This window comes from Schistocerca nitens, chromosome 3 (assembly GCF_023898315.1).
Source record: "Schistocerca nitens isolate TAMUIC-IGC-003100 chromosome 3, iqSchNite1.1, whole genome shotgun sequence".
NCBI lineage: Eukaryota > Metazoa > Arthropoda > Insecta > Orthoptera > Acrididae > Schistocerca > Schistocerca nitens.
Genome location: NC_064616.1, coordinates 487,000,783 through 487,022,766, shown reverse-complemented (window position 1 = coordinate 487,022,766; position 21,984 = coordinate 487,000,783). Strand labels below are relative to the sequence as shown.

The window sequence follows — 21,984 nt, the reverse complement described above, 5'->3', positions numbered from 1 at the left end:
GCTGCGCAGCATTTGTGCACCGCCGCCGTCAGTGTCAGCCAGTTTGCCGTGGCATACGGAGCTCCATCGCAGTCTTTAACACTGGTAGCATGCCGCGACAGCGTGGACGTGAACCGTATGTGCAGTTGACGGACTTTGAGCGAGGGCGTATAGTGGGCATGCGGGAGGCCGGGTGGACGTACCGCCGAATTCCTCAACACGTGGGGCGTGAGGTCTCCACAGTACACCGATGTTGTCGCCAGTGGTCGGCGGAAGGTGCACGTGCCCGTCGACCTGGGACCGGACCGCAGCGACGCACGGATGCACGCCAAGACCGTAGGATCCTACGCAGTGCCGTAGGGGACCGCACCGCCACTTCCCAGCAAATTAGGGACACTGTTGCTCCTGGGGTATCGGCGAGGACCATTCGCAACCGTCTCCATGAAGCTGGGCTACGGTCCCGCACACCGTTAGGCCGTCTTCCGCTCACGCCCCAACATCGTGCAGCCCGCCTCCAGTGGTGTCGCGACAGGCGTGAATGGAGGGACGAATGGAGACGTGTCGTCTTCAACGATGAGAGTCGCTTCTGCCTTGGTGCCAATGATGGTCGTATGCGTGTTTGGCGCCGTGCAGGTGAGCGCCACAATCAGGACTGCATACGACCGAGGCACACAGGGCCAACACCCGGCATCATGGTGTGGGGAGCGATCTCCTACACTGGCCGTACACCACTGGTGATCGTCGAGGGGACACTGAATAGTGCACGGTACATCCAAACCGTCATCGAACCCATCGTTCTACCATTCCTAGACCAGCAAGGGAACTTGCTGTTCCAACAGGACAATGCACGTCCGCATGTATCCCGTGCCACCCAACGTGCTCTAGAAGGTGTAAGTCAACTACCCTGGCCAGCAAGATCTCCGGATCTGTCCCCCATTGAGCATGTTTGGGACTGGATGAAGCGTCGTCTCACGCGGTCTGCACGTCCAGCACGAACGCTGGTCCAACTGAGGCGCCAGGTGGAAATGGCATGGCAAGCCGTTCCACAGGACTACATCCAGCATCTCTACGATCGTCTCCATGGGAGAATAGCAGCCTGCATTGCTGCGAAAGGTGGATATACACTGTACTAGTGCCGACATTGTGCATGCTCTGTTGCCTGTGTCTATGTGCCTGTGGTTCTGTCAGTGTGATCATGTGATGTATCTGACCCCAGGAATGTGTCAATAAAGTTTCCCCTTCCTGCGACAATGAATTCACGGTGTTCTTATTTCAATTTCCAGGAGTGTATTATGCAAACACTGTGAGCTGAAATGGGGATTCCTGGAGTAAGAAGGTATTCTTTTCTTGAAGCACCATTGAAAAAGTTTAGAGAACTGGCACTTTCAACAGAATGCAGACCGATTTTATTGACACCAATGTACATCTCACGTAAGGACTCCAAAGGCAAGATAAAAGAAATCAGAACTTGTATGGAAACATACAGACAGTTTTTCCCTCATTCTGCTCTGTTTGCGAGTGGAACAGTACAGGGAATGACTAGTTATGGTACAAGGTACCCTCCACCATGCACTGTATGGTAGCTTACAGAATATGTATGTAGACACGCTAGGTTCACTGCACTACATGTTAAGAGTTGCAACACCCCCACCCCAATCCTGGCCCCCCACCCCACATTACCAGCTTAGCTCCTGGATATGATATCTATGGCAGATAATGTATACATAACAATAACAAAAGTGAACTCAATATTGACCCATGTGGTGCATTTGCTGTGGCCATTCCCCATTTTGAAGAGACTGTTTCATTGTGTACACTCCTAGAGTTTCTTAATGTGACAGTCTGCACCTTTTTTAGTTATTTAGGTTGAGAACCCAGTATAGTGTGCGCAAAATGCAGTGGCCGCTAGGTGAGCAGTCAGCGGGAGGAGCATGGGGAAAGCGGCAGTGGTGGTGGTGGTGGGAGGGGAAGTTGGTTGGTTTTTGGGGGAGGAGACCAGACAGCGAGGTCATCGGTCTCATCGGATTAGGGGCGGATGGGGAAGGAAGTCGGCTGTGCCCTTTGAAAGGAACCATCCCGGCATTTGCCTGGAGCGATTTAGGGAAATCACGGAAAACCTAAATCAGGATGGCCGGACGCAGGATTGAACCGTCGTCCTCCCGAATGGGAGGGGAAGTCACTCAGAGTGTTGTAGAGGAAATGCTGAGCACTGTAGGTGAAATACCATTTGAAACTGATGACTACACTCATATTTTTGGTAAATATTAAGCAGGGCCCCTCCACGCCTGCACTTGCATAGTGACCATTCAAAAACAATTGTCACCACTTCTTTGGTTAATATCTACAAAGAATTCTGCCAAAATGCAGCAATTTATTTTCCCCTGGTTAGTTAACCATTTGTAACTTTCAGAGAAGAGTCACGAGAGGGAAATTTTGAGTAAAGCCTACACAATTCTCTTGTTGCTATGTTAAAATTTGCTTCTTATGTCAGAACTCAGCAGGGTTTACACAGTCTCACATCACTAACATGTTGAGCAGACGCAATTGTGAGAGAATTCTGAAACAGTGAGTTGCTTAGTTTATTAAGTGAAACTAATGAAAATTAAGATCACGATCTTATGAAATAGGAAATCCCAGGTACAAAATAAACATGTAATGACTTTACTTATGTTGTTCCAAAACCCATAGCATTTCTTGTTTCTCCAGTTACTGGTTGTCCTTAAAAATTACATTCTTTTATCAGAAAAGTGCATAGTTAGTGGAATAACATGATAGTGAAGTTCTGCATAGTAACCATACAGCAGAATACTCTCCTCTTTGTATGCTATCACTTGCCAAAATCTCATTTCAATATCTCATACTGTTTATGAAATATGAGGAATGTTGCTGATATTTCACTCTGACATTATCGCTGGTGAAGTGCAATCGAAAATGAGTGTGCTACATCGCATCTATTTTCTTGAGATTGGTGACAGACAGAGACCTCCAACCAAGTTTAAAGAAAAATTCAATATGTTAGCTAAATTTCATATGCATCAAGATATTATGTAATATGCACCAGATGCAAAATAATAGCAACCCCTATTTTTCATTGTAAACTTTTTGAAATTTCGCAGTGTCTTACTTCCACGTAAATATCCCAGTAACTATGACCATTAACGAAATGGACACATCATAATGAACCTGAAATATAAAGCTATAAGTAAAGCAATGGTCACTATTCAGGGATATGACAGGAATGATCATTCAAAGCAAAAAGTCTAGTAAAAATGGTCTCTAAAATGTATACCTTAAGAGTTATGAGCACTTCATCTTTGTACTGTGAAACAATCTCTTCTATTGTAAGTCTTTGCTTTCCATATTTTGAGAGGTGGTAGTATGGAGTAAAGAAAGATAAAAATGTCCAATAAACGTGGGTTCTAAAAGTCCATATCGTAAGAGAGATGAAAACTAGATCATTTTTGCTACTGTAAAACACATCTCTTCTACTGAACAAGTACCCATAGCTCTAAAGATATAAATTTTACTGTCCATGTTTGCTACACTGTTTTGCTATGAATGATCAAGCTATAATATCCCTGAATATTGAGCATTCCTCCTGGGACAGCCTGTAGAGGGGAATACTGCAAATTGCACAATCAAATGCTCTTAACCCCAATTTTTCAAGAAATGTTTAAAAGTTTCCTAGCACAGGTCTGTACACTGTAATAATTATAAATGAGTTTGCTAGTCGTAGCATTTCACCAGAACTTGTTTCTAATTGTTGACCTAAGTAGAAACCACTGGTTTCAATAAATTCCTTTGACATATGTTAGTCCTTTTTCATTATTTTCCATATAGAAATAGGTTGTTAATTTATAGCTCAAAATGTCTTCACCACTTATCTACCAGAAGCTGAAGGTTGGCACAGGTATTTGTTCACACTCTTGAACACTTGTGAAATTTGTAACAGATGTTCTCTTATTCATTCAAAGTATCTTCTTATATTAAATGATTAGTCTGAATAAGTTCCTAAAATTTTAACAATCTGAGTAAAGATACCATCACTGCTACAAATCTGTATGAGCAACAAGTTAAATTCAAAGTGAACCTGCAACTTTACAATGCACTATTGGCAAAGACTGGACACAAAATTCATGAAGCCATTAAACCTTTTCGTGACACACAAAAACTATCCTGATGTGAACGAAACCTGAATCCTTCTCATTTGCATAACATTTGCATCTGATCCAGACAGACATACATGAAGACAACAAATGTTTCTCCTTCTTATAATGCATACTCAAAGGAAACCTATCAATGAACTACTACTACCACACTAAAAATGAGTTTGATTTTATGTCATATTCATAGCACATACCATGAACCAATGATATGAAAAATACAACAACAAACACTATATTCAACTAGATAAGTGTATACATTATTAACTGAGTCAAGGGACATTTACCACTTCTCTTCTGGCTCGTTGTGCTTGGGACCATGAAAACTTGGGATCTAAATCTCTATATGCCAATGCTATAATTCTGAAGCCACCAGAGGCATAATTTGTAAGTATTCTGTGTAGATCTCGTGGCACTAGGAATAAAACAAAAATAGGTTAGTTAATAATACAAGTTTCACTAAGAATATATTTATAAGGGGTGTTCAAAAAGAAACGAGCCGCAAGCATAATTACACAAATCAGTACCTGGATGTTATAAGTATTAACCCTGGCTGTTGAGACTCTTGTCCCACTATGACACAAGGCCGTGAATGGCTGTCTCATAAAATTCCAAGGGTTGCGATATTAAGCGGTTTCACACGTACAGCTGGACGTCATCATCCAAGGTGAATCGTTTGCCCCTCAGGGCCTTTTTAAGGGAGAGAGGTCTGGAATGTATGGAGGGTTGCCAAGAATGTCCCATTTGAATTTCTGCAGGAGTGCCACGACTGTGTTGGCTGAATGAGGCTTTGCATAGTCGTGGAGCAAAATGACCCCACAGATAAGATTGCCTGGTTGTTTTGATTTGATCTCTTGGCGAAAGTTGGTCAAGGTTTGCGAGTAATGCTGGGCATTCACTGTTGTCCCATGCTCCAGGAAGTGAATCAGAAGGGGGCCATCTTGGTCAAAGAAGGACATCAGCATAACCTTTCCTGCACTCATGTAGACGACGATGTCCAACTGTTGGTGCGGAACTGGTTAACATCGTAGCCCCGAGAATTTTATGAGACAGCCATTCACTGCCTTGTGTCATAGTGGGACAAGTGTCAACAGCCAGGGTCAATACTTCTAACATACAGGTACTGGTTTCTGTAATTATGCCTCCGGCTCATTTCTTTTTGAATGCCCCTTATAGCAACAAAATCTAGACATTTGGTAAGTAAAGTGGGGGAACATGGACAAAACATTTGTATAATACTTCCCATCTATATAAAGACCACTAAAAAATTACACAAAAATATGAGCATGGCTAATGGGAGCTTATTTAACGCACCACTACAACTACTGAAAACTTTATGCACACATAATGAAGAAAATTGGATGTCACATGAATGATGCTGCTGGCAAAATGGAAAAATCAGCACATAAACTGCAAATATCCAATGTTAAATTATCAGAATGTTATAAAGTCCACCATATTTATAAAAAAATTGCATTAATTAGAAATTAGCCACAAAAGAAGAACGTTGAGTTCAACATCTTGTTGAGAGATGAAGCATTGGTTCAGTTTGTGAATTACGAGGAAGGGAAACATCTTGGCAGCTAAACAGAACTTATGTACATCATTTATTACAGAAGTACTTCCACTACTGAAGGCTAGTTTAAACATAAAAGTAATTGAGCTATGAGTTAATTAAGTGACTAACAAGAAACATATATTTAATCATTACGAAAAAACTCAAAATATATCTGGCATCTTGCTATGGGGAAAGAATGACATCTGATGATGTCAGGACCGCTTCTGATCTGAACGTCATGAACCTTTCCCTGCAACCTGTTGTTTCGAGGACGAGGGGGAAAATGGGGTGTTGACAGGCACCTGCTGGTCGTGTGCCTTCTTGACACTCACTACGGAACTGTTGCTGGACTTTTCTGTGGCAGCTGATTGGATTGCTTTATCCTTACTCAATTTGCCTTGGCATGTACACATGCAAGTACAGGTGCTGGTGGTGGTGGTGGTGGTGGTGGTGATGGTGGTGGTGAGTGGTTGTACTGTGGACGTTGTCTGCATGAAAGTGTCGACCTTAGGAAAAAGTTTCTTCTCCATAGAAGCATAAAAAGTGGCAAAGACAGGAGGTTTTGTCGCCTTATATCCATTTTTGGCTTCTGCATAGAGGATCCACATGATGACTTATTTCTTGGATTTTTCATTCCTTTGCAAAAACAGGGCAGCCTCAGCTACAGACTGGGTGGCTCCCAGAGCAATTAACGCAGACTGCTGGAGAGGGACAGTCAGTCCCAGCTTCATGGACTGCCTTTCCACATCTCCGACAGGTCCCTTCACCCCTGCAGCTCACCGTTGTGTGAGCAAAATGCTGGCATTTGTAGCACTGCATAGGGTTAGGTTCATAAGGCCTAACACTAATCGGAGGAAACCTGTCACGATGTGGTCAGGCAGCGATGGAGAATTTAAGGTCACAACGAAGGTGGCCGTCTTCTCAATTTCTCCATTATTCCTAAACATCCTTTGTTCTATGTCTACTATCGCCTGTAATGCCCATACCTGTTTAAGTTCAGCTATGTTGATGTCCATAATGTCACGGCATGTGACCGCACCCTTTCTGCAGTCGAGAGAGCTATGCAAATCAACAATTACACTATACTCACCCAATTTTTTGGAATTCCTAAGTAGTTCCACCTGCTTTGCCCTGTTAGTCTCAACCAGTAGGGAACCATTCCTCAGCTGCTTGATAGATTTCAGTCTTCCAGCAAGTCCTTCCAAGCCTTTATGGATATAGCAGAGGGACTCATTTTCAAACATCCCCTCCTTCTTCTTAATCACAAAAAACACATGCTGATTTATGATTCCTTGAGCCCTGGTACTATAATTCAACTTATTCCGATTATCAGGAGGCAGGGTGTATACGTAGATGAGGAAAAAGCATTCTCTGATTTTTCCTGGATTTCCCAGTTATAAAAAACTTTCTCCCGGATGAAAATACACTTTTTCCCTGTTAAGTAACAGTATGCTTTTCCTCGGAACTGTAACACATATCAATCATTTCAATGCTTGTGGTTTTATACACCGGCGTAGACTTTCCCGGCACTTTAGAAAATGAAACTCAGGGGAAAAACACGTTTTGGAAAGATGTCTGATGTGCAGCAACATGTACACTGCATATTTTCGTATTACGAAAGTATAAATTCGAACTTGACCAAACACTGCATGTTACTTTCCGGAATAGAGATTGCGATGTGCTTTTATAAGCCAGTCGTAGCTCATGTCAAGCGATCTCGCCAGCCGATGTCAGCGGATATTCAGACCACAGAACACGTGGTATAGTCAGCCAATAGCAACATCACTGTTAAGTAGTGTGAACACACAAATAGGAAAAGGTAATGGTTTAAATTAATGAACATAGTGTTCCTACAAGAAGAGAAAAGCTTTCACGTATAATATTGGCCTCTGAGATTAATAAGCTGCAAGAGAAGCTAAGCTTTCACACATAATGTTGATCTTTTTTGCGCACACAAATGTGACAGTAAAATTTTTAACGACATGAAGGTCTGATGATCTGGGCTCGAAAATATTCTAAATGGTCATCCTCAAAGATTTGAATTTTGAATGAGAGTCAAATGCTCTGCGATTTAAGAAATTCATCGGACATTTGCGCACAGAGTTCATCTTCCGTAAAAGGAAATTTAATTTACTTGAAAGTAACGCTTTTCAAACAACCATTCGGAATATTTAACTGCAACCTGTTAGAAATAGATTTGTTTCAGCAGTTGTGCCAGATGACAGGCGTTGCCGCGCTTACGCAGCTATGACGACGCAGGAAGCCCGTACGTTCGTACATGTAAAACATTAAAAGATCTTATATTATGTCATAAAAGAAACAAGACATTAGAGGATACTCCAAGAGCATGGGAATTTTGTGAACCATACCAAAATGCATAATTCGGCTTAAAGTGCACATTCGTATGTCCAGTTTCAGATGTAAATTTTCTTGGAGTACCAGTACTGCATTATCTCATGTTTGGTTCTTTATTATGGCATAATGCCATACGCGCTAGAAGATGAAAACGTGAACTTGAAATGTAGCGAACAGTTGAAAAACACTTCGTTTCAAATAAATTGACTGTCTCAGCAAAAAAGATTAATAAAAGTCAAATTTCTTTAACCAACCAACAAAAATAACTTTATTGTTCTGCAAGGCAATTAACGCTTGACTCTCAGAAAGGTGGAAACAAAATAAAATCTGAAACTAATAACATATTTTAGCCTTCCGTAATTATGTGAATGTATTTTAATTCACTTGATAGCTCCCAGCCACAGAAATCCGTTTTGCTTTCATTTGACACGAGAGCAATAAACAAAGAGGAAACAGCAAAATCACTTAACATAAACACGGGTCACGTGGAGAGTACCACCTACCCACTACAACTCTGACTGCTCTGCGCATCACGTCCGGATCTACAATATTTCCGAACCGGGGCAATAATAGATAGTGGCGCTACCTCTCCCTCGAGCGTTCGAGGTAGGACGCAAAAAATTTAAAAAAAATCGACTTTTCAAAAATATCATTTTGTAGCGCACATCTTTCTGATGAGTCTGATACATAAAACATATATGACCGAGGGAACATAAGACACGTTATTTGGTCTTAAGTGTGCCGAAGTGCAGTGCCACACCTCTTCACACAGCATTTTTCCATCGCACGTCTCTGTATTTCGCTCTGTGAAATTCAAACATGTCATATTTTGTAATGGGTGCCATCAAACTATATTCAGGCCAGTGGAAATTAAAATGTCCTGTGGTGCCTCTCCGGCTCCCAGTTGGCTGGTTTGATATCCTGCCCCAATTTAAAAAAATCTCGCAATTAATAGTGGATGGGATTATTTGTAACCGGGAGAGCAAGAATTCTTCAGAAAATTTGCAGTCTTTACTGCCTATTAGCTAATAACTGCTGTTTCGAGTGACATAAAATTAAATGTGGGATACATAAAACGAGTAAAGACAAGAGACAAGCAATACAGTACACATTTCCTCAATCCTTAAGTCCTAGCATTTTTTCCTCTCTAATCTTGCCACGGCTTTATATGGCATACTTTCCTTTCTGGGAAAGAATCTATTACCTCATCAAAGTTTGTCAACGTTTTGGTACATGAAAAAATGAAATTTCATTGTCTACTACCAGAAAAGTTGTTAATACAAATCGTACCCAAGACTGGTGTGGTTTCTGGATCTGATTACGTGTATTTTGTGACAGTGTGCTAGATAAAACGAAACAGGCCTGCCTAATATTGCAGCAATTGTTACACACACCAAATAAACGAGACTTTTGGCACAAATGGTAATTTTTATAACACGACAGAATATAATTCACGAAGTACCAATATCAAATGCCTATTAGGCCTACTACAAGCAAAAAGTTTTACGATAGGAAATAGTTTCACATTTCATTCATACTCTCTAGCTTCTGAAGCATGAGATCGAAAAGTAGTAGTACGAAATTTTTATATAAATATGGAATCGTCATATTCTTCCGTAATTTGTGAGAGCCTCTGTTTCTTCTCCTTCCTCGTTCTAACAAACAATCTTGTCACCACTAATTCTGTAACTATTCCTGCCAGTGTCAAAATTTATTCTCTGGTTAACTTCACTAATCCTGCCACAATCACCGGTTTAGTTATCCCACATTTGTTCTCCGGTTAGGCGTTATTACGTGTTTGTACAACGTGTTTTCTGCACTACTCCCAGAATAGAACTTTAGCGGCTGCTAGCCGGGGACTGTTTAACTTGTCCTTCATAGTGCAGCGCTCTGGCCAAAAATGTTTTGTCAAAATTTCATTTTCTTGGATACACAGAGAAGACAATGCATAATCTTAGTTGCCTGTTATATGGATATTGTGCAATACTGCTACTTCTTGTATTGGGTTGGTGCTCAAGTTCTTAGCATTTTTCCATAAGGTCAATAAACACAGCAGATACACGTAATAGAGATTTTAGTCATCAGTAACATATTCTTCTTTATTATTTAAAACAGTCTACCAATGTTGGGGTAATTTTCTGATTCCGCAACTGTAGAAATCACATGGTTTTAAGGTGAACTTGTCGAGCAATGTTTGGTGCGCACTTACATCTGAAAAGAAAGCTCTTTCCAGGCTGTTCAATAGAATGCAGAAAAGCTGAAAATCTGAGGGTGCAAGATCAGGTGCATAAGGAAGGTGCAGAATGACCCCCAACCCAACTACTGTATAATGTTTTTTGTCTTTTTTTGCCAGTCTATCAGATTGGGTGGGCGTTGTTGTGGAGCAGCATCACTTCACGCGCATGCCTGGTCATTCTTGGATTGTGCCTGTAAGACATCTCAGTTGTTGACAATAAATGTCAGCAGCGATGGTTACACCTTGGGGAAGCAATTCGTAGTACACAACACTGTCACTCTTCCACCAGATGCGTAACATTGTCTTTTGTGGCTGTGTGCAGGTCTTTGCATGGAAAATTGGTGCTTTGTTTTGGCTCAACCATTCCTTTCTTTTCCTTAGGTTCACATTAAGACACCATTTCTCATCACCACTAAATGATATAGGATAGCAATGGTCAGTGTTGTTCACGACTCAATTGATGACGAGCAAGCTGATATGTACATATGGCCACCTGCTGATTTTTGTGACTTTGGCTTAGAGCATGCAATATCCATATACCCGATTTTTTGAGTCTTACTCATTCCATGTAAATGTTACACAATGGTGGAATGATCACAGTTCATCACATTTACAAGTTCTTGAGTACACTAATGTGGATCACAGTGGATTAACATGTTTAAATGATCATCACCAAACCCTGAAGCTCTTCCTGAATGTGGAGTGACATATCAAAATGGTCCTCCTTAAAATGAGAAAACTATTTTCTTGCTTTGCTCTGTGCAAAGACATTATCCTCTTATACAGCACAAATGTTTCCGGCTGCCTCTGGTGCTGTCACCCATCTACTGAACTCAAACAGAAGAATCTGCCAGAAATATTCCTTATTCTCCACTTGGCACTCCATTTTCTAGCATTCACAGCTCCACTCACTATATACAAATGACAAAATAACAATATGTAAACAGCAATAGCAACAGTGAACTACAAATAAACAATGACAATTGACAAGTAAACCCACATCAACCAGAATACCAACACACAAAACAAAAATGCTACAAATTTATGCACCAACTAAATAATCTGGTAAAACAAATCTCTAGAGGCAAGTTACCAGGCCAAAAGTCAGGAAAAATCAATGTGTGCATATTATTATACATCTGACACATGAACTGAAAGGACAAAATGTTATGTATGACAATTTCTTTACATTATATGCATTAGATCAATGAATTCATGAACTGGAAAAAAACTTGTTACAAAAGGAACAATCAGGGGCGATTGGCAGAAGGATACAAACAGGAACTTCTTTATTAAGCTCCAGTGGTGGAAATCTGAACTCCATACGTGCCAGATGTAAATTCTGTCCATCAATTTGTGACAACAAAACCCTTATGAAGAGCTAAATTTGTATCAAACATGTCCTAATTCTCATGTTACATACTGCTGCCCATATTGTGGAATCTAATAAGCTGTCTGTACTGATGTTGAGCTGAGGCAGCTAGATATTTAGAAATTATAACTACTACAGTTTCCCTGTTACTAGCAATTCCTATTTTGTTCAATTTCAAAATAACTGCACAATAAATAATTTTTAAGTCATTGATATGAATGTTAGCTTCAAATACTGTAATATTTGTTTTATGTCAAATAATACCCTATTCACTTTTAATATAGAAAGCTGAAATTTATGAATTACTGTTGTTGTAATTTCAAATGTAAGTAAGTTGACAATTTTTTTATTTTACTCATCTACAAACTAATTAAAAACTCCATTGTGTGACAATTCATTGAAAACCAGGATCTTCTGATTATGTTAGATGACTGATTGCAGGTAATGCTGAAAATTAATTTTGTTGCAAAAAGAACTTGAAATTAAAATGACTTAATAATTTCTTAGTATTGTGCATTTAATACCAGTTAAGTCATTAGGACCAAAAGAGAAGACAGCTGTTTTAAGGATTGGAGCAGGTTTAAATGAAGTATTCTTAGGATTCCAATCATATCAGGTAATTTAAATGTCAGCAAGTTTGGGTATAGTTGTTTCCTTACTGGTGTTATATTACAACTGCAGTAAGACTGCTGACACAGTCCACCATAACCATACTTCTAGCTGAGACACTGTGGCGAAGTTATTAGCACTTGCCCACCACAATACATCATTTAATGTCTAGTGTGATCATTGCAGGTCTGTGAAAGTTGCATTACATGATCTGCTTATTTTTTTAGCAACATATTTATTAAAAACTTGTTCCGCCTCTTTGAAGATGCTCTCCCAGATAGCATAACCAAAGTGCTACTGTGTAGAAGGAGTGTAACTACCACACAGAAGTCATAATGCTTGGCAATGGATAAGAGCTACGATGAAAGCTGCTAGATGTTCAACCAAATGATCTGGCTGGAATCTAAAAAAGAATGCTGATGTAAATTTAACTGATATCTTTTTCTGTAAACATTTTCACATATTTTAGACATTTCCACAACACACTTTCAGATGTCAATGAAATTTTTAAGTATTTCAAAATGATAGATTAAGCTTTCTACACTGCGATGCAAAATTAAGCTTGGATTTTTTGTTTACAAACACTTAGTCTTTGAAACCCCACATAAAGAAGGCAATAAAATATGATATACTTTGACTCCCCCCCCCCCCCCCCCCTGGATGTGTGTTATTTATTTTACACCTTACCAGTTTCTTTCCTTGACAGGCTAACAATTTTTTCTGGGGCACCTTTGCAATAAACTGTCATGAACTTGCTGCCCAGAACTCTAGTGATGACTGACATGCACTGAGCTGCAGATGTGAAAGGAAACTGACGTAGAATCCCAACTTCATATGGAATCTAAAACAAAATGTTGAGGAATATAAGCACCTGTAAAATCACATACTGGAATAGTGCAGTGGAAATGGACAGCTTTAAGCTCAGTTAACATGAAAATTCATTCATCACATAATGATGTAACAGACAAGGTAAAATGTAAACATTTGAAAGAAATTAAACAATAAAATAAAATATTTCTGTGCGAAAGATAGAATAAATGTTACAGGAAATGTTCACTGAAAAACAATCTTGATGAAGATGAGGATTTAAGGGACTTTGGTCATTTGATACCATGGTCTTCAAAGTGCACACTACAATACATTAAGAGTAGCATGATTAAAAGTGGTAAAAACTTTATACTTTATATGGTAATATGTACCAAATTGTAATCCTAAGACAGCCACACGTTTGCTGCTTCCCGCGAACCATACGCGACTGGAACAGGAAAGGGAGGTAATGACAGTGGCACGTAAAGTGCCCTCCGCCACACACCGTTGGGTGGCTTGCGGAGTATAAATGTAGATGTAGATGTAGACGTCCTTTTTCTGTTGTGAAGACACTCTTATACCTGTAGTAGTCCAAGATTTCTTGACTAACTTCCTATTACTAAATTTAATTATCTTTTATGGAAAACAATCTCCAAAAATCATTACAAACTCATTAAGAAATACGAGGGTTGAATGAAAAGTAAAGCCCCCACCTTCGATAATTGAGTTTGGATGGGAATATTTTAACAAATCAAATGAAGAAAAAATCCTTAGAATGTGATCTTTAATTACCAATATTCACTTTTCCACATAATCACCAGCCAATTGGATACATTTCTGCCAACAATGAACAAGTTTTTTGCAGCCATCATGGATGAAGTCGACACTTAGTTTCCGCAACCACAGTCTCACAGTTCCCTTGACGTCTTCATCAGAAGCATAATGGTGTCCCCGCAGATCGTCTTTCATTATCAGGGGCAGATGGAAGTAAGACGGTGCTAAATCTGGACTGTATGGAGGATGCCGTACGGTGATGAGATTCAGTCTCTGAAGTTCTGCTGTGGTGGCACATGAAGTGTGTGGTTTGGCATTGTCATGTGACCCACATGTTCTTGTGAAATGCCGATTGTCCTTGCAATTTCTCTCCGAGTGATATTATGATCGTCCTGAATCAATCTGTCAACATCTTGCTTGTGAAACTTTGTGGTTGCTGTCACAGGACGTCCAAACTCTGTTTGTCACACAGGTCAGATGTTCCGGCTCAAGATCTTTAAACTTACTTGCCCAACGATGCACAGTACTCACATCAACACAATCACCATAAACTGCTTTCATTTTCTGATGCATCTCCCCTGGGGTGACACCTTCTGATGTCAAGAATTCGACGACTGCACGTTGCTTAAATTGCATTGACCGACCATCTGCACAGGGTTCCATACTTTACACTGTAACAACACAACCGTTCACTGCTAAGGCTTCCTGGCAAATGGAGCTGTAGAGATGAGGCTACGGAACAAGCCAGTACCTGCCGCATACCATTGCTGACAACTGTTGAAGAGTTATGAAGGTGGAGACATTACTTTTCAGTCAACCCTCGTATGTTGAATTTAGAACTAGCGTTATGCTCATTGTAAACTTTACCAGAGTTGACATTTCTAAGCCTTCTTCAACATATTCAGTAGCTTTTTCAATCATTTTCTGAGTGTTTCTAAACTGTGCACAGAGCTAAGTTATGTAATGTGACTAACTGTGTATCATCATCTGATGATCTGTTTACCACAGAGTAAACATGCATTTCTTTAACTTCCGTTTTTGTATGAGAACATTGTCTATAGGGGTATTATGATCTAGAGTTGTTGGTTTGAAAGAGAGAGATATTATTTTGACAAAATTCATTAATGAACAATGTTTTTTCTGGAAATAGCAGTTATTATTGCCAGTTTTTTGAACATGCCTCTGCAGGATGTTCTTGAGATCACACTGCAGAGAATTCATATTATATGGTTTTGTACTTGGGGAAATCTCAGCTCGGCTTGATGTATTACCCAAAAAGTAATCCCATATGACATTATGGAATGAAAGTAACAAAGACTGCTAGCTTTTTATATTATGTCAGCTCTGAGTGATAACACTTGCATTTCAAATATAGGTTTGTGCAGGCACTTCAGCAGTTCTGCTGTATGTGCTCCCAATTGAATTTATCATCAAGTTGTTATCCCAAGAAATTTGCTCTGTTAACCTCTTTTAACCGCTTACTGTACTTAAGATATGTACTAGAAGGAAGCCTCTTAAAGTTCTGAACTGCATATAGTTTGTGTGTGTGCATGCGGCAAGAGCTATTGCTCTCTACCATGTGATTTGCCACATTTTTGAGTCCCTGATCTGAATCTGTAAAAGTTACACTTGTATTATGCAGAAGTACACTGCCAGGAGAAAAAAGTGCGACACCCTCAAGGACTGTGTTCACTGTCATCAGGTTATAATATATGCACAATATGATGTTGCGATAGTGACTAATTTGTCATGATCACTGGTGATCATATGGCACTCAGGACACCTCTCTGTGTACCCTCTGTTTTGACTCTGTAGGCATTAACTGTGCTGAGTTTAGAGGTGAAAAGTTTTTTTAACATCCATTCTAGGGTACAGTCATGCCCCACTGATGAGTACATACAAATGTTGAACAGTATCAGTCATTTTAATGAGGTCACAATGTGGGCCTGTACATAGTTTGAGGGACGTGTTGATAGGTTGTTGCAGATGATGGGTACAATGAATTGGTGCTGAGTTGTTGCTTTCAACACTCCCATCCCCATAGACCAGATTATGTACAACTTTGTATTACAGATGCATCAGGTGAGCAGTGGTGGCTGACTGAACATCATCCAAAACAAATCTTGGCACATCTTCCATCCCTTGTGTCATCAGGGACCATTGGGAACTGTCTGCTTGCAACAGGATTAAGATCATGTGTGCCTCTGGACAGGCTACCATTGACACCACAACACCACCAAGCAAGGACTACTCTGGTGTCATGAAAGAATTAAATGGGGACTGGAAAGTTGTTATGTTGTCTTCAGTGATGAGAAGCGGTTCTGTCTTTATGCAAGTGATGGACATACACATTTACGGTGTATATCTGGTGAGCTGCCTATTCCAGAATGAATTTGCTCATGACAGACAGGTTCCATTCCAGGCAATACAGTGGGAAAGGTGGCGGGGAGGACATCAGTTACAACTGGTGGTCACATCTGATGTTTCTGCAGAGTAAAGTAACAAGTGCCCACAACATTGCACAGGCTATAATCCCCATGCTACTGCCATTTCGTCAACAGGAATAGTGATGCGCTTCTTCAGCAGGACAGTGAACATCCATATGTGGCTGCTGCACTGCAATGTGCTCTTCATAGTGTACACCAACTGCCATGGCTAGCAGGATCGCCAGGACTCTGACCAATTGAACACGGGTGGGACATGAAGTGGGGTCTTACGCGTTCTTGAAGACACGCAAGAACCACTGCTGAATTGCAACTAAAGGCCCAAGATGCAGTCCACTGCAGGACACCATTTGGCACTTTGATGATCATTTTCATGTGAGAATACATGCCTTTATCGCCATCAGAGAGGGCTACAGTGTGTTTTGATGTGACTTGACACTACTTTGAGATGGATGTTCAACTTGGTCCAAAATTGTTATCACATACTCCTACAATGATGAACTACCTGTCACCTCACTTATCAATCAAACAATCTTACCCTTGAGGGTGTTGCACTTTTTTTGGCAGTGTATAACAACTTTGAAGTTATTTGCTATGGTCAAAGGGAAGTCATTTGTGTATACAAGAAAAAGAATGGAGTCTGTCATGATACCTTGAAGGATATGCTTAACACAGTGCCACATTAACATACAACCTCATTTCCTGTCATGCAACAGTATAAAGCAGCCCACTGCCTTTTACAACTCACATAACATTAAATTGAGCTGAAAGTCATATTTGTATGTTCCACAATGTTCTACTTTATTTTGTTCTATACCACATGCTACACATTAAATAGTCTGTTACATCATCATCAAACATTCCCAGTGGTTGCAGTTCTCCACCAACATCATCTAATATTCTGTGCCTGAAGAAAAATATTTCTTGATGAACACATGAACCAGTTCTAAAATCGAACTGTGAAAGTGTTATGCTCTGAGGAACATGTAACTACTCTGTTGTGCACTGCCTTTTGAAATACTTTTGGCAACATTGGAAAAAATTATATTTAGGGTGGTCAGAAAGTCTTAAAATTTAGTTGTGGTGTTGAAAAGTAGGTTGTGCTGAGAAATAACCATAAAAAAATAAAAAAATATTCTGTGCTGTTTGCTTGTTAATTAGCACTGAAGTCAGCCAGTCAGGCCATAGTGCATCCAAAATCAAGTGGCCAATCAGAGCTGGTCTCACCAAACATTTTCTGCATTTGGTTCCCTAAAGCCAAATAAGAAAGTGATATAAAAATTGGACATGGGACAGTAATAAGGATCAAACCTGATCCAATGGCTAAGCAGTCTCGTGTACTGTCATCTATGCTATGAGAACAACTGACACAAACTGTACCTGGCAGACTGTTTGAATTTGCTAGTGCAATGGCCAAATTGGTTAACTTCAATGCTAATTAACTGAAAAACAGTGCAACATAAGAATTATTTCTCAGCACAGCCTACTCTGCAGCAACCTTACCAGCTACTTAAGTCAGATTGGTAAAAGACCTGCCTGAAGAGATAAGTTTCATGAATAATTAAGCACATCGTTGCCTTAGAAGGCACGAATACAAATTACTGTTGGCCATTAAAACTGCAACACCACGAAGACAGCATGTAAGAAACATCGACTGTGGCAAAATTGTGGCCTACCGAGACCGGTTTATAGTTCAATGATACTGCTGTTTGAATTGGGTAGGATCTCTAACTGTAGCTCTGAATATAAAACTGATGGGTTCAGGAGGGCTGTGCACACTGCCAAGCAGGATTTTAGTAGCCCCACATGACTAGCATTTGAAAGACGAGACACATCTTTCATATGGGTGTGTACCATCAAACAGGCCATCATGTACTTTCTGTCAGGAAATAGGCTTGTTTGCAGCAAAACAAGTACCCACCTGGGCAGTACGACGATGCTGGGAGCACCACAGAATGTCAGTATGATTACCACTGTTGTAGTATCCCTTGTGTGGCAACATGGAGAGGTACTTGAACAGTGGTGCACCGAACAACAACACTGGTCACAGGAGTGGCACCATGTCGTCTTTTCTCCAGCTTCACAAATATCCAAACACGAGAAGGATAACAAGCACTGTCAGATTGTGATCGCCAATGTCGTACAGGCCGGTCACCACACGGAACGATACAGGATGTAGCTGCATGCACACCACAATTACTAATTTGGACAGCAGCAATTACATTTTTGCTCTGTTACAATCAGTGGCTGTGTAATGTCTTCAGTGTCTTTATGACATTACCTTTCAACAAAATAAGGTGAGATCACATGCTGCCTGCACTGTCCTGACCTATCTATTGCCCTGGTCAGCACATTCTCTAGGCCTCTCATGCCTGTGGCCATGGGTCACGAAAAGAATGGAGCACCACCAGTAGTCAGCCAGGTATGGCTGATGAATTCTGGGATACTTGCACCTATCTGCCAAGACCAGTCCGATTTGATGCCCACCTGGATTAGGGCCACTGTTGCTGCCAGAGGTGGAATCTCTGTTTTTTTGCATCATGTACACCCACAAATCACCTACATATTTAATCATGTGTTCTGCCTACTTTACTGTATATAGACAGTAAAGCAAAATGTCACTATATTATGTCATTCCTATTGCTGCAATTTTACTGGCCACCAGTGTAGTTTTTTTTCTAACAAATTTACAAAATCATGTTATTAAGAACTACATCACTTGAATCAACAGGTAGTCATCACTATCATTAAAGGAAAGATGTAAACATTCGGACCATTTTCTACTATAATAAGTGCAAGTAACTCAGCAGCTGTCAAGCAATTTAAGAAGCGATACCGTCTCATATCATCATCTTAATATATTATTCATTCACACAAGGAAAATGTGTTGTACTAAGACTTCAGTAAATTTTCCACCTGGCACCTGTCGATCCGTCACCATCCTATCAGTAAAGTGAGCAATGGATTCCTCTTATTATTTAAGCGAGAACAGAAAATTTAAAAGTAATACAAAATCATTTTAAAATTACCTCACATTCATTGAAAGGTGTCATGAGGAAAGATCCCTCCCCACCGCACAGGATCTGGAAAAAAAGTGAAATGTATATCTAACTGTTTTTTCAACCTTTTCACTATTTATTGCTAGCTATAAACATCTTTCATTTGCTAGTAATGACATTCTACACAGAAAGAAATATTACGACTATGATGAAGATGGTGGTGATAATGGATGATGATAAGCAAGAGAATACTCTTTTCTACAATGAAGTAGTAAAGCAGTGTTCTCGATAAAAGTTTACAGTTCACCAGTCTACTAGTAATCTCTCTCATGCTGCTTCTAATGAGAAAAACGCACAGTAAGATTTTTTTGGTCATCAGTCTACTGACTGGTTTGATGCGGCCCGCCACGAATTCCTCTCCTGTGCCACCCTCTTCATCTCAGAGTAGCACTTGCAACCTACGTCATCAATTATTTGCTTGACGTATTCCAATCTCTGTCTTCCTCTACAGTTTTTGCCCTCTACAGCTCCCTCTAGTACCATGGAAGTCATTCCCTCATGTCTTAGCAGATGTCCTATCATCCTGTCCCTTCTCCTTATCAGTGTTTTCCACATATTCCTTTCCTCTCCAATTCTGCGTAGAACCTCCTCATTCCTTACCTAGCACCACATCTCAAATGCTTCGATTCTCTTCTCTTCCGGTTTTCCCACAGTCCATGTTTCACTACCATACAATGCTGTACTCCAGACGTACATCCTCAGAAATTTCTTCCTCAAATTAAGGCCGGTATTTGATATTAGTAGACTTCTCTTGGCCAGAAATGCCTTTTTTGCCATAGCGAGTCTGCTTTTGATGTCCTCCTTGCTCCGTCCGTCATTGGTTATTTTACTGCCTAGGTAGCAGAATTCCTTAACTTCATTGACTTCGTGACCATCAATCCTGATGTTAAGTTTCTCGCTGTTCTCATTTCTACTACTTCTCATTACCTTCGTCTTTCTCCGATTTACTCTCAAACCATACTGTGTACTCATTACACTGTTCATTCCGTTTAGCACATCATTTAATTCTTCTTCACTTTCACTCAGGATAGCAATGTCATCATCAGCGAATCGTATCATTGATATCCTTTCACCTTGTATTTTAATTCCACTCCTGAACCTTTCTTTTATTTCCATCATTGCTTCCTCGATGTACAGATTGAAGAGTAGGGGCGAAAGGCTACAGCCTTGTCTTACACCCTTCTTAATATGAGCACTTCGTTCTTGATCGTCCACTCTTATTATTCCCTCTTGGTTGTTGTACATATTGTATATGACCCGTCTCTCCCTATAGCTTACCCCTACTTTTTTCAGAATCTCGAACAGCTTGCACCATTTTATATTGTCGAATGCTTTTTCCAGGTCGACAAATCCTATGAAAGTGTCTTGATTTTTCTTTAGCCTTGCTTCCATTATTAGCCGTAACGTCAGAATTGCCTCTCTCGTCCCTTTACTTTTCCTAAAGCCAAACTGATCGTCACCTAGCGCATTCTCAATTTTCTTTTCCATTCTTCTGTATATTATTCTTGTAAGCAGCTTCGATGCATGAGCTGTTAAGCTGATTGTGCGATAATTCTCGCACTTGTCAGTTCTTGCCATCTTCGGAATAGTGTGGATGATGCTTTTCCGAAAGTCAGATGGTGTGTCGCCAGACTCATATATTCTACACACCAACGTGAATAGTCGTTTTGTTGCCACTTCCCCCATTGATTTTAGAAATTCGGATGGAATGTTATCTATCCCTTCAGCCTTATTTGACCGTTAAGTCCTCCAAAGCTCTTTGAAATTCCGATTCTAATACTGGATACCCTATCTCTTCTAAATCGACTCCTGTTTCTTCCTCTATCATATCAGACAAATCTTCACCCTCATAGAGGCTTTCAATGTATTCTTTCCACCTATCTGCTCTCTCCTCTGCATTTAACAGTGGAATTCCCATTGCACTCTTAATGTTACCACCGATGCTTTTAATGTCACCAAAGGTTGTTTTGACTTTCCTGTATGCTGAGTCTGTCCTTCCGACAATCATATCTTTTTCGATGTCTTCACATTTTTCCTGCAGCCATTTCGTCTTAGCTTCCCTGCACTTCCTATTTATTTCATTCCTCAGTGACTTGTATTTCTGTATTCCAGATTTTCCCGGAACATGTTTGTACTTCCTCCTTTCATCAATCAACTGAAGTATTTCTTCTGTTACCCATGGTTTCTTCGCAGCTACCTTCTTTGTACCTATGTTTTCCTTCCCAACTTCTGTGATGGCCCTTTTTAGAGATGTCCATTCCTCTTCAACTGTACTGCCTACTGTGCTATTCCTTATTGCTGTATCTATAGCGTTAGAGAACTTCAAACGTATCTCGTCATTCCTTAGTACTTCCGTATACCACTTCTTTGCGTATTGATTCTTCCTGACTAATGTCTTAAACTTCAGCCTACTCTTCATCACTACTATATTGTAATCTGAGTCTATATCTGCTCCTGGATACACCTTACAGTCCAGTATCTGATTTCGGAATCTCTGTCTGACCATGATGTAATCTAATTGAAATCTTCCCGTATCTCCCGGCCTTTTCCAAGTCTACCTCCTCCTCGTGATTCTTGAACAGGGTATTCACTATTACTAGCTGAAACTTGTTACAGAACTCAATTAGT

The 21,984-nt window shown here is 40.2% G+C and overlaps 1 protein-coding gene across 1 annotated transcript in view; it reads right to left on the bottom strand.

The window, feature by feature from the left end:
- LOC126249633 (polyamine-transporting ATPase 13A3-like) overlaps nucleotides 1-21,984 on the bottom strand; it is a 264,428-nt gene that overhangs the window by 68,625 nt on the left and 173,819 nt on the right. Inside the window, exons 12-14 of the mRNA XM_049951311.1 lie at nucleotides 19,327-19,380; nucleotides 12,960-13,113; nucleotides 4,430-4,557 (exon numbers count right to left, since the gene is read on the bottom strand). Of these exons, the coding sequence (XP_049807268.1) occupies nucleotides 4,430-4,557; nucleotides 12,960-13,113; nucleotides 19,327-19,380 (336 nt within the window). The remainder of the gene's footprint in view (nucleotides 1-4,429; nucleotides 4,558-12,959; nucleotides 13,114-19,326; nucleotides 19,381-21,984) is intronic.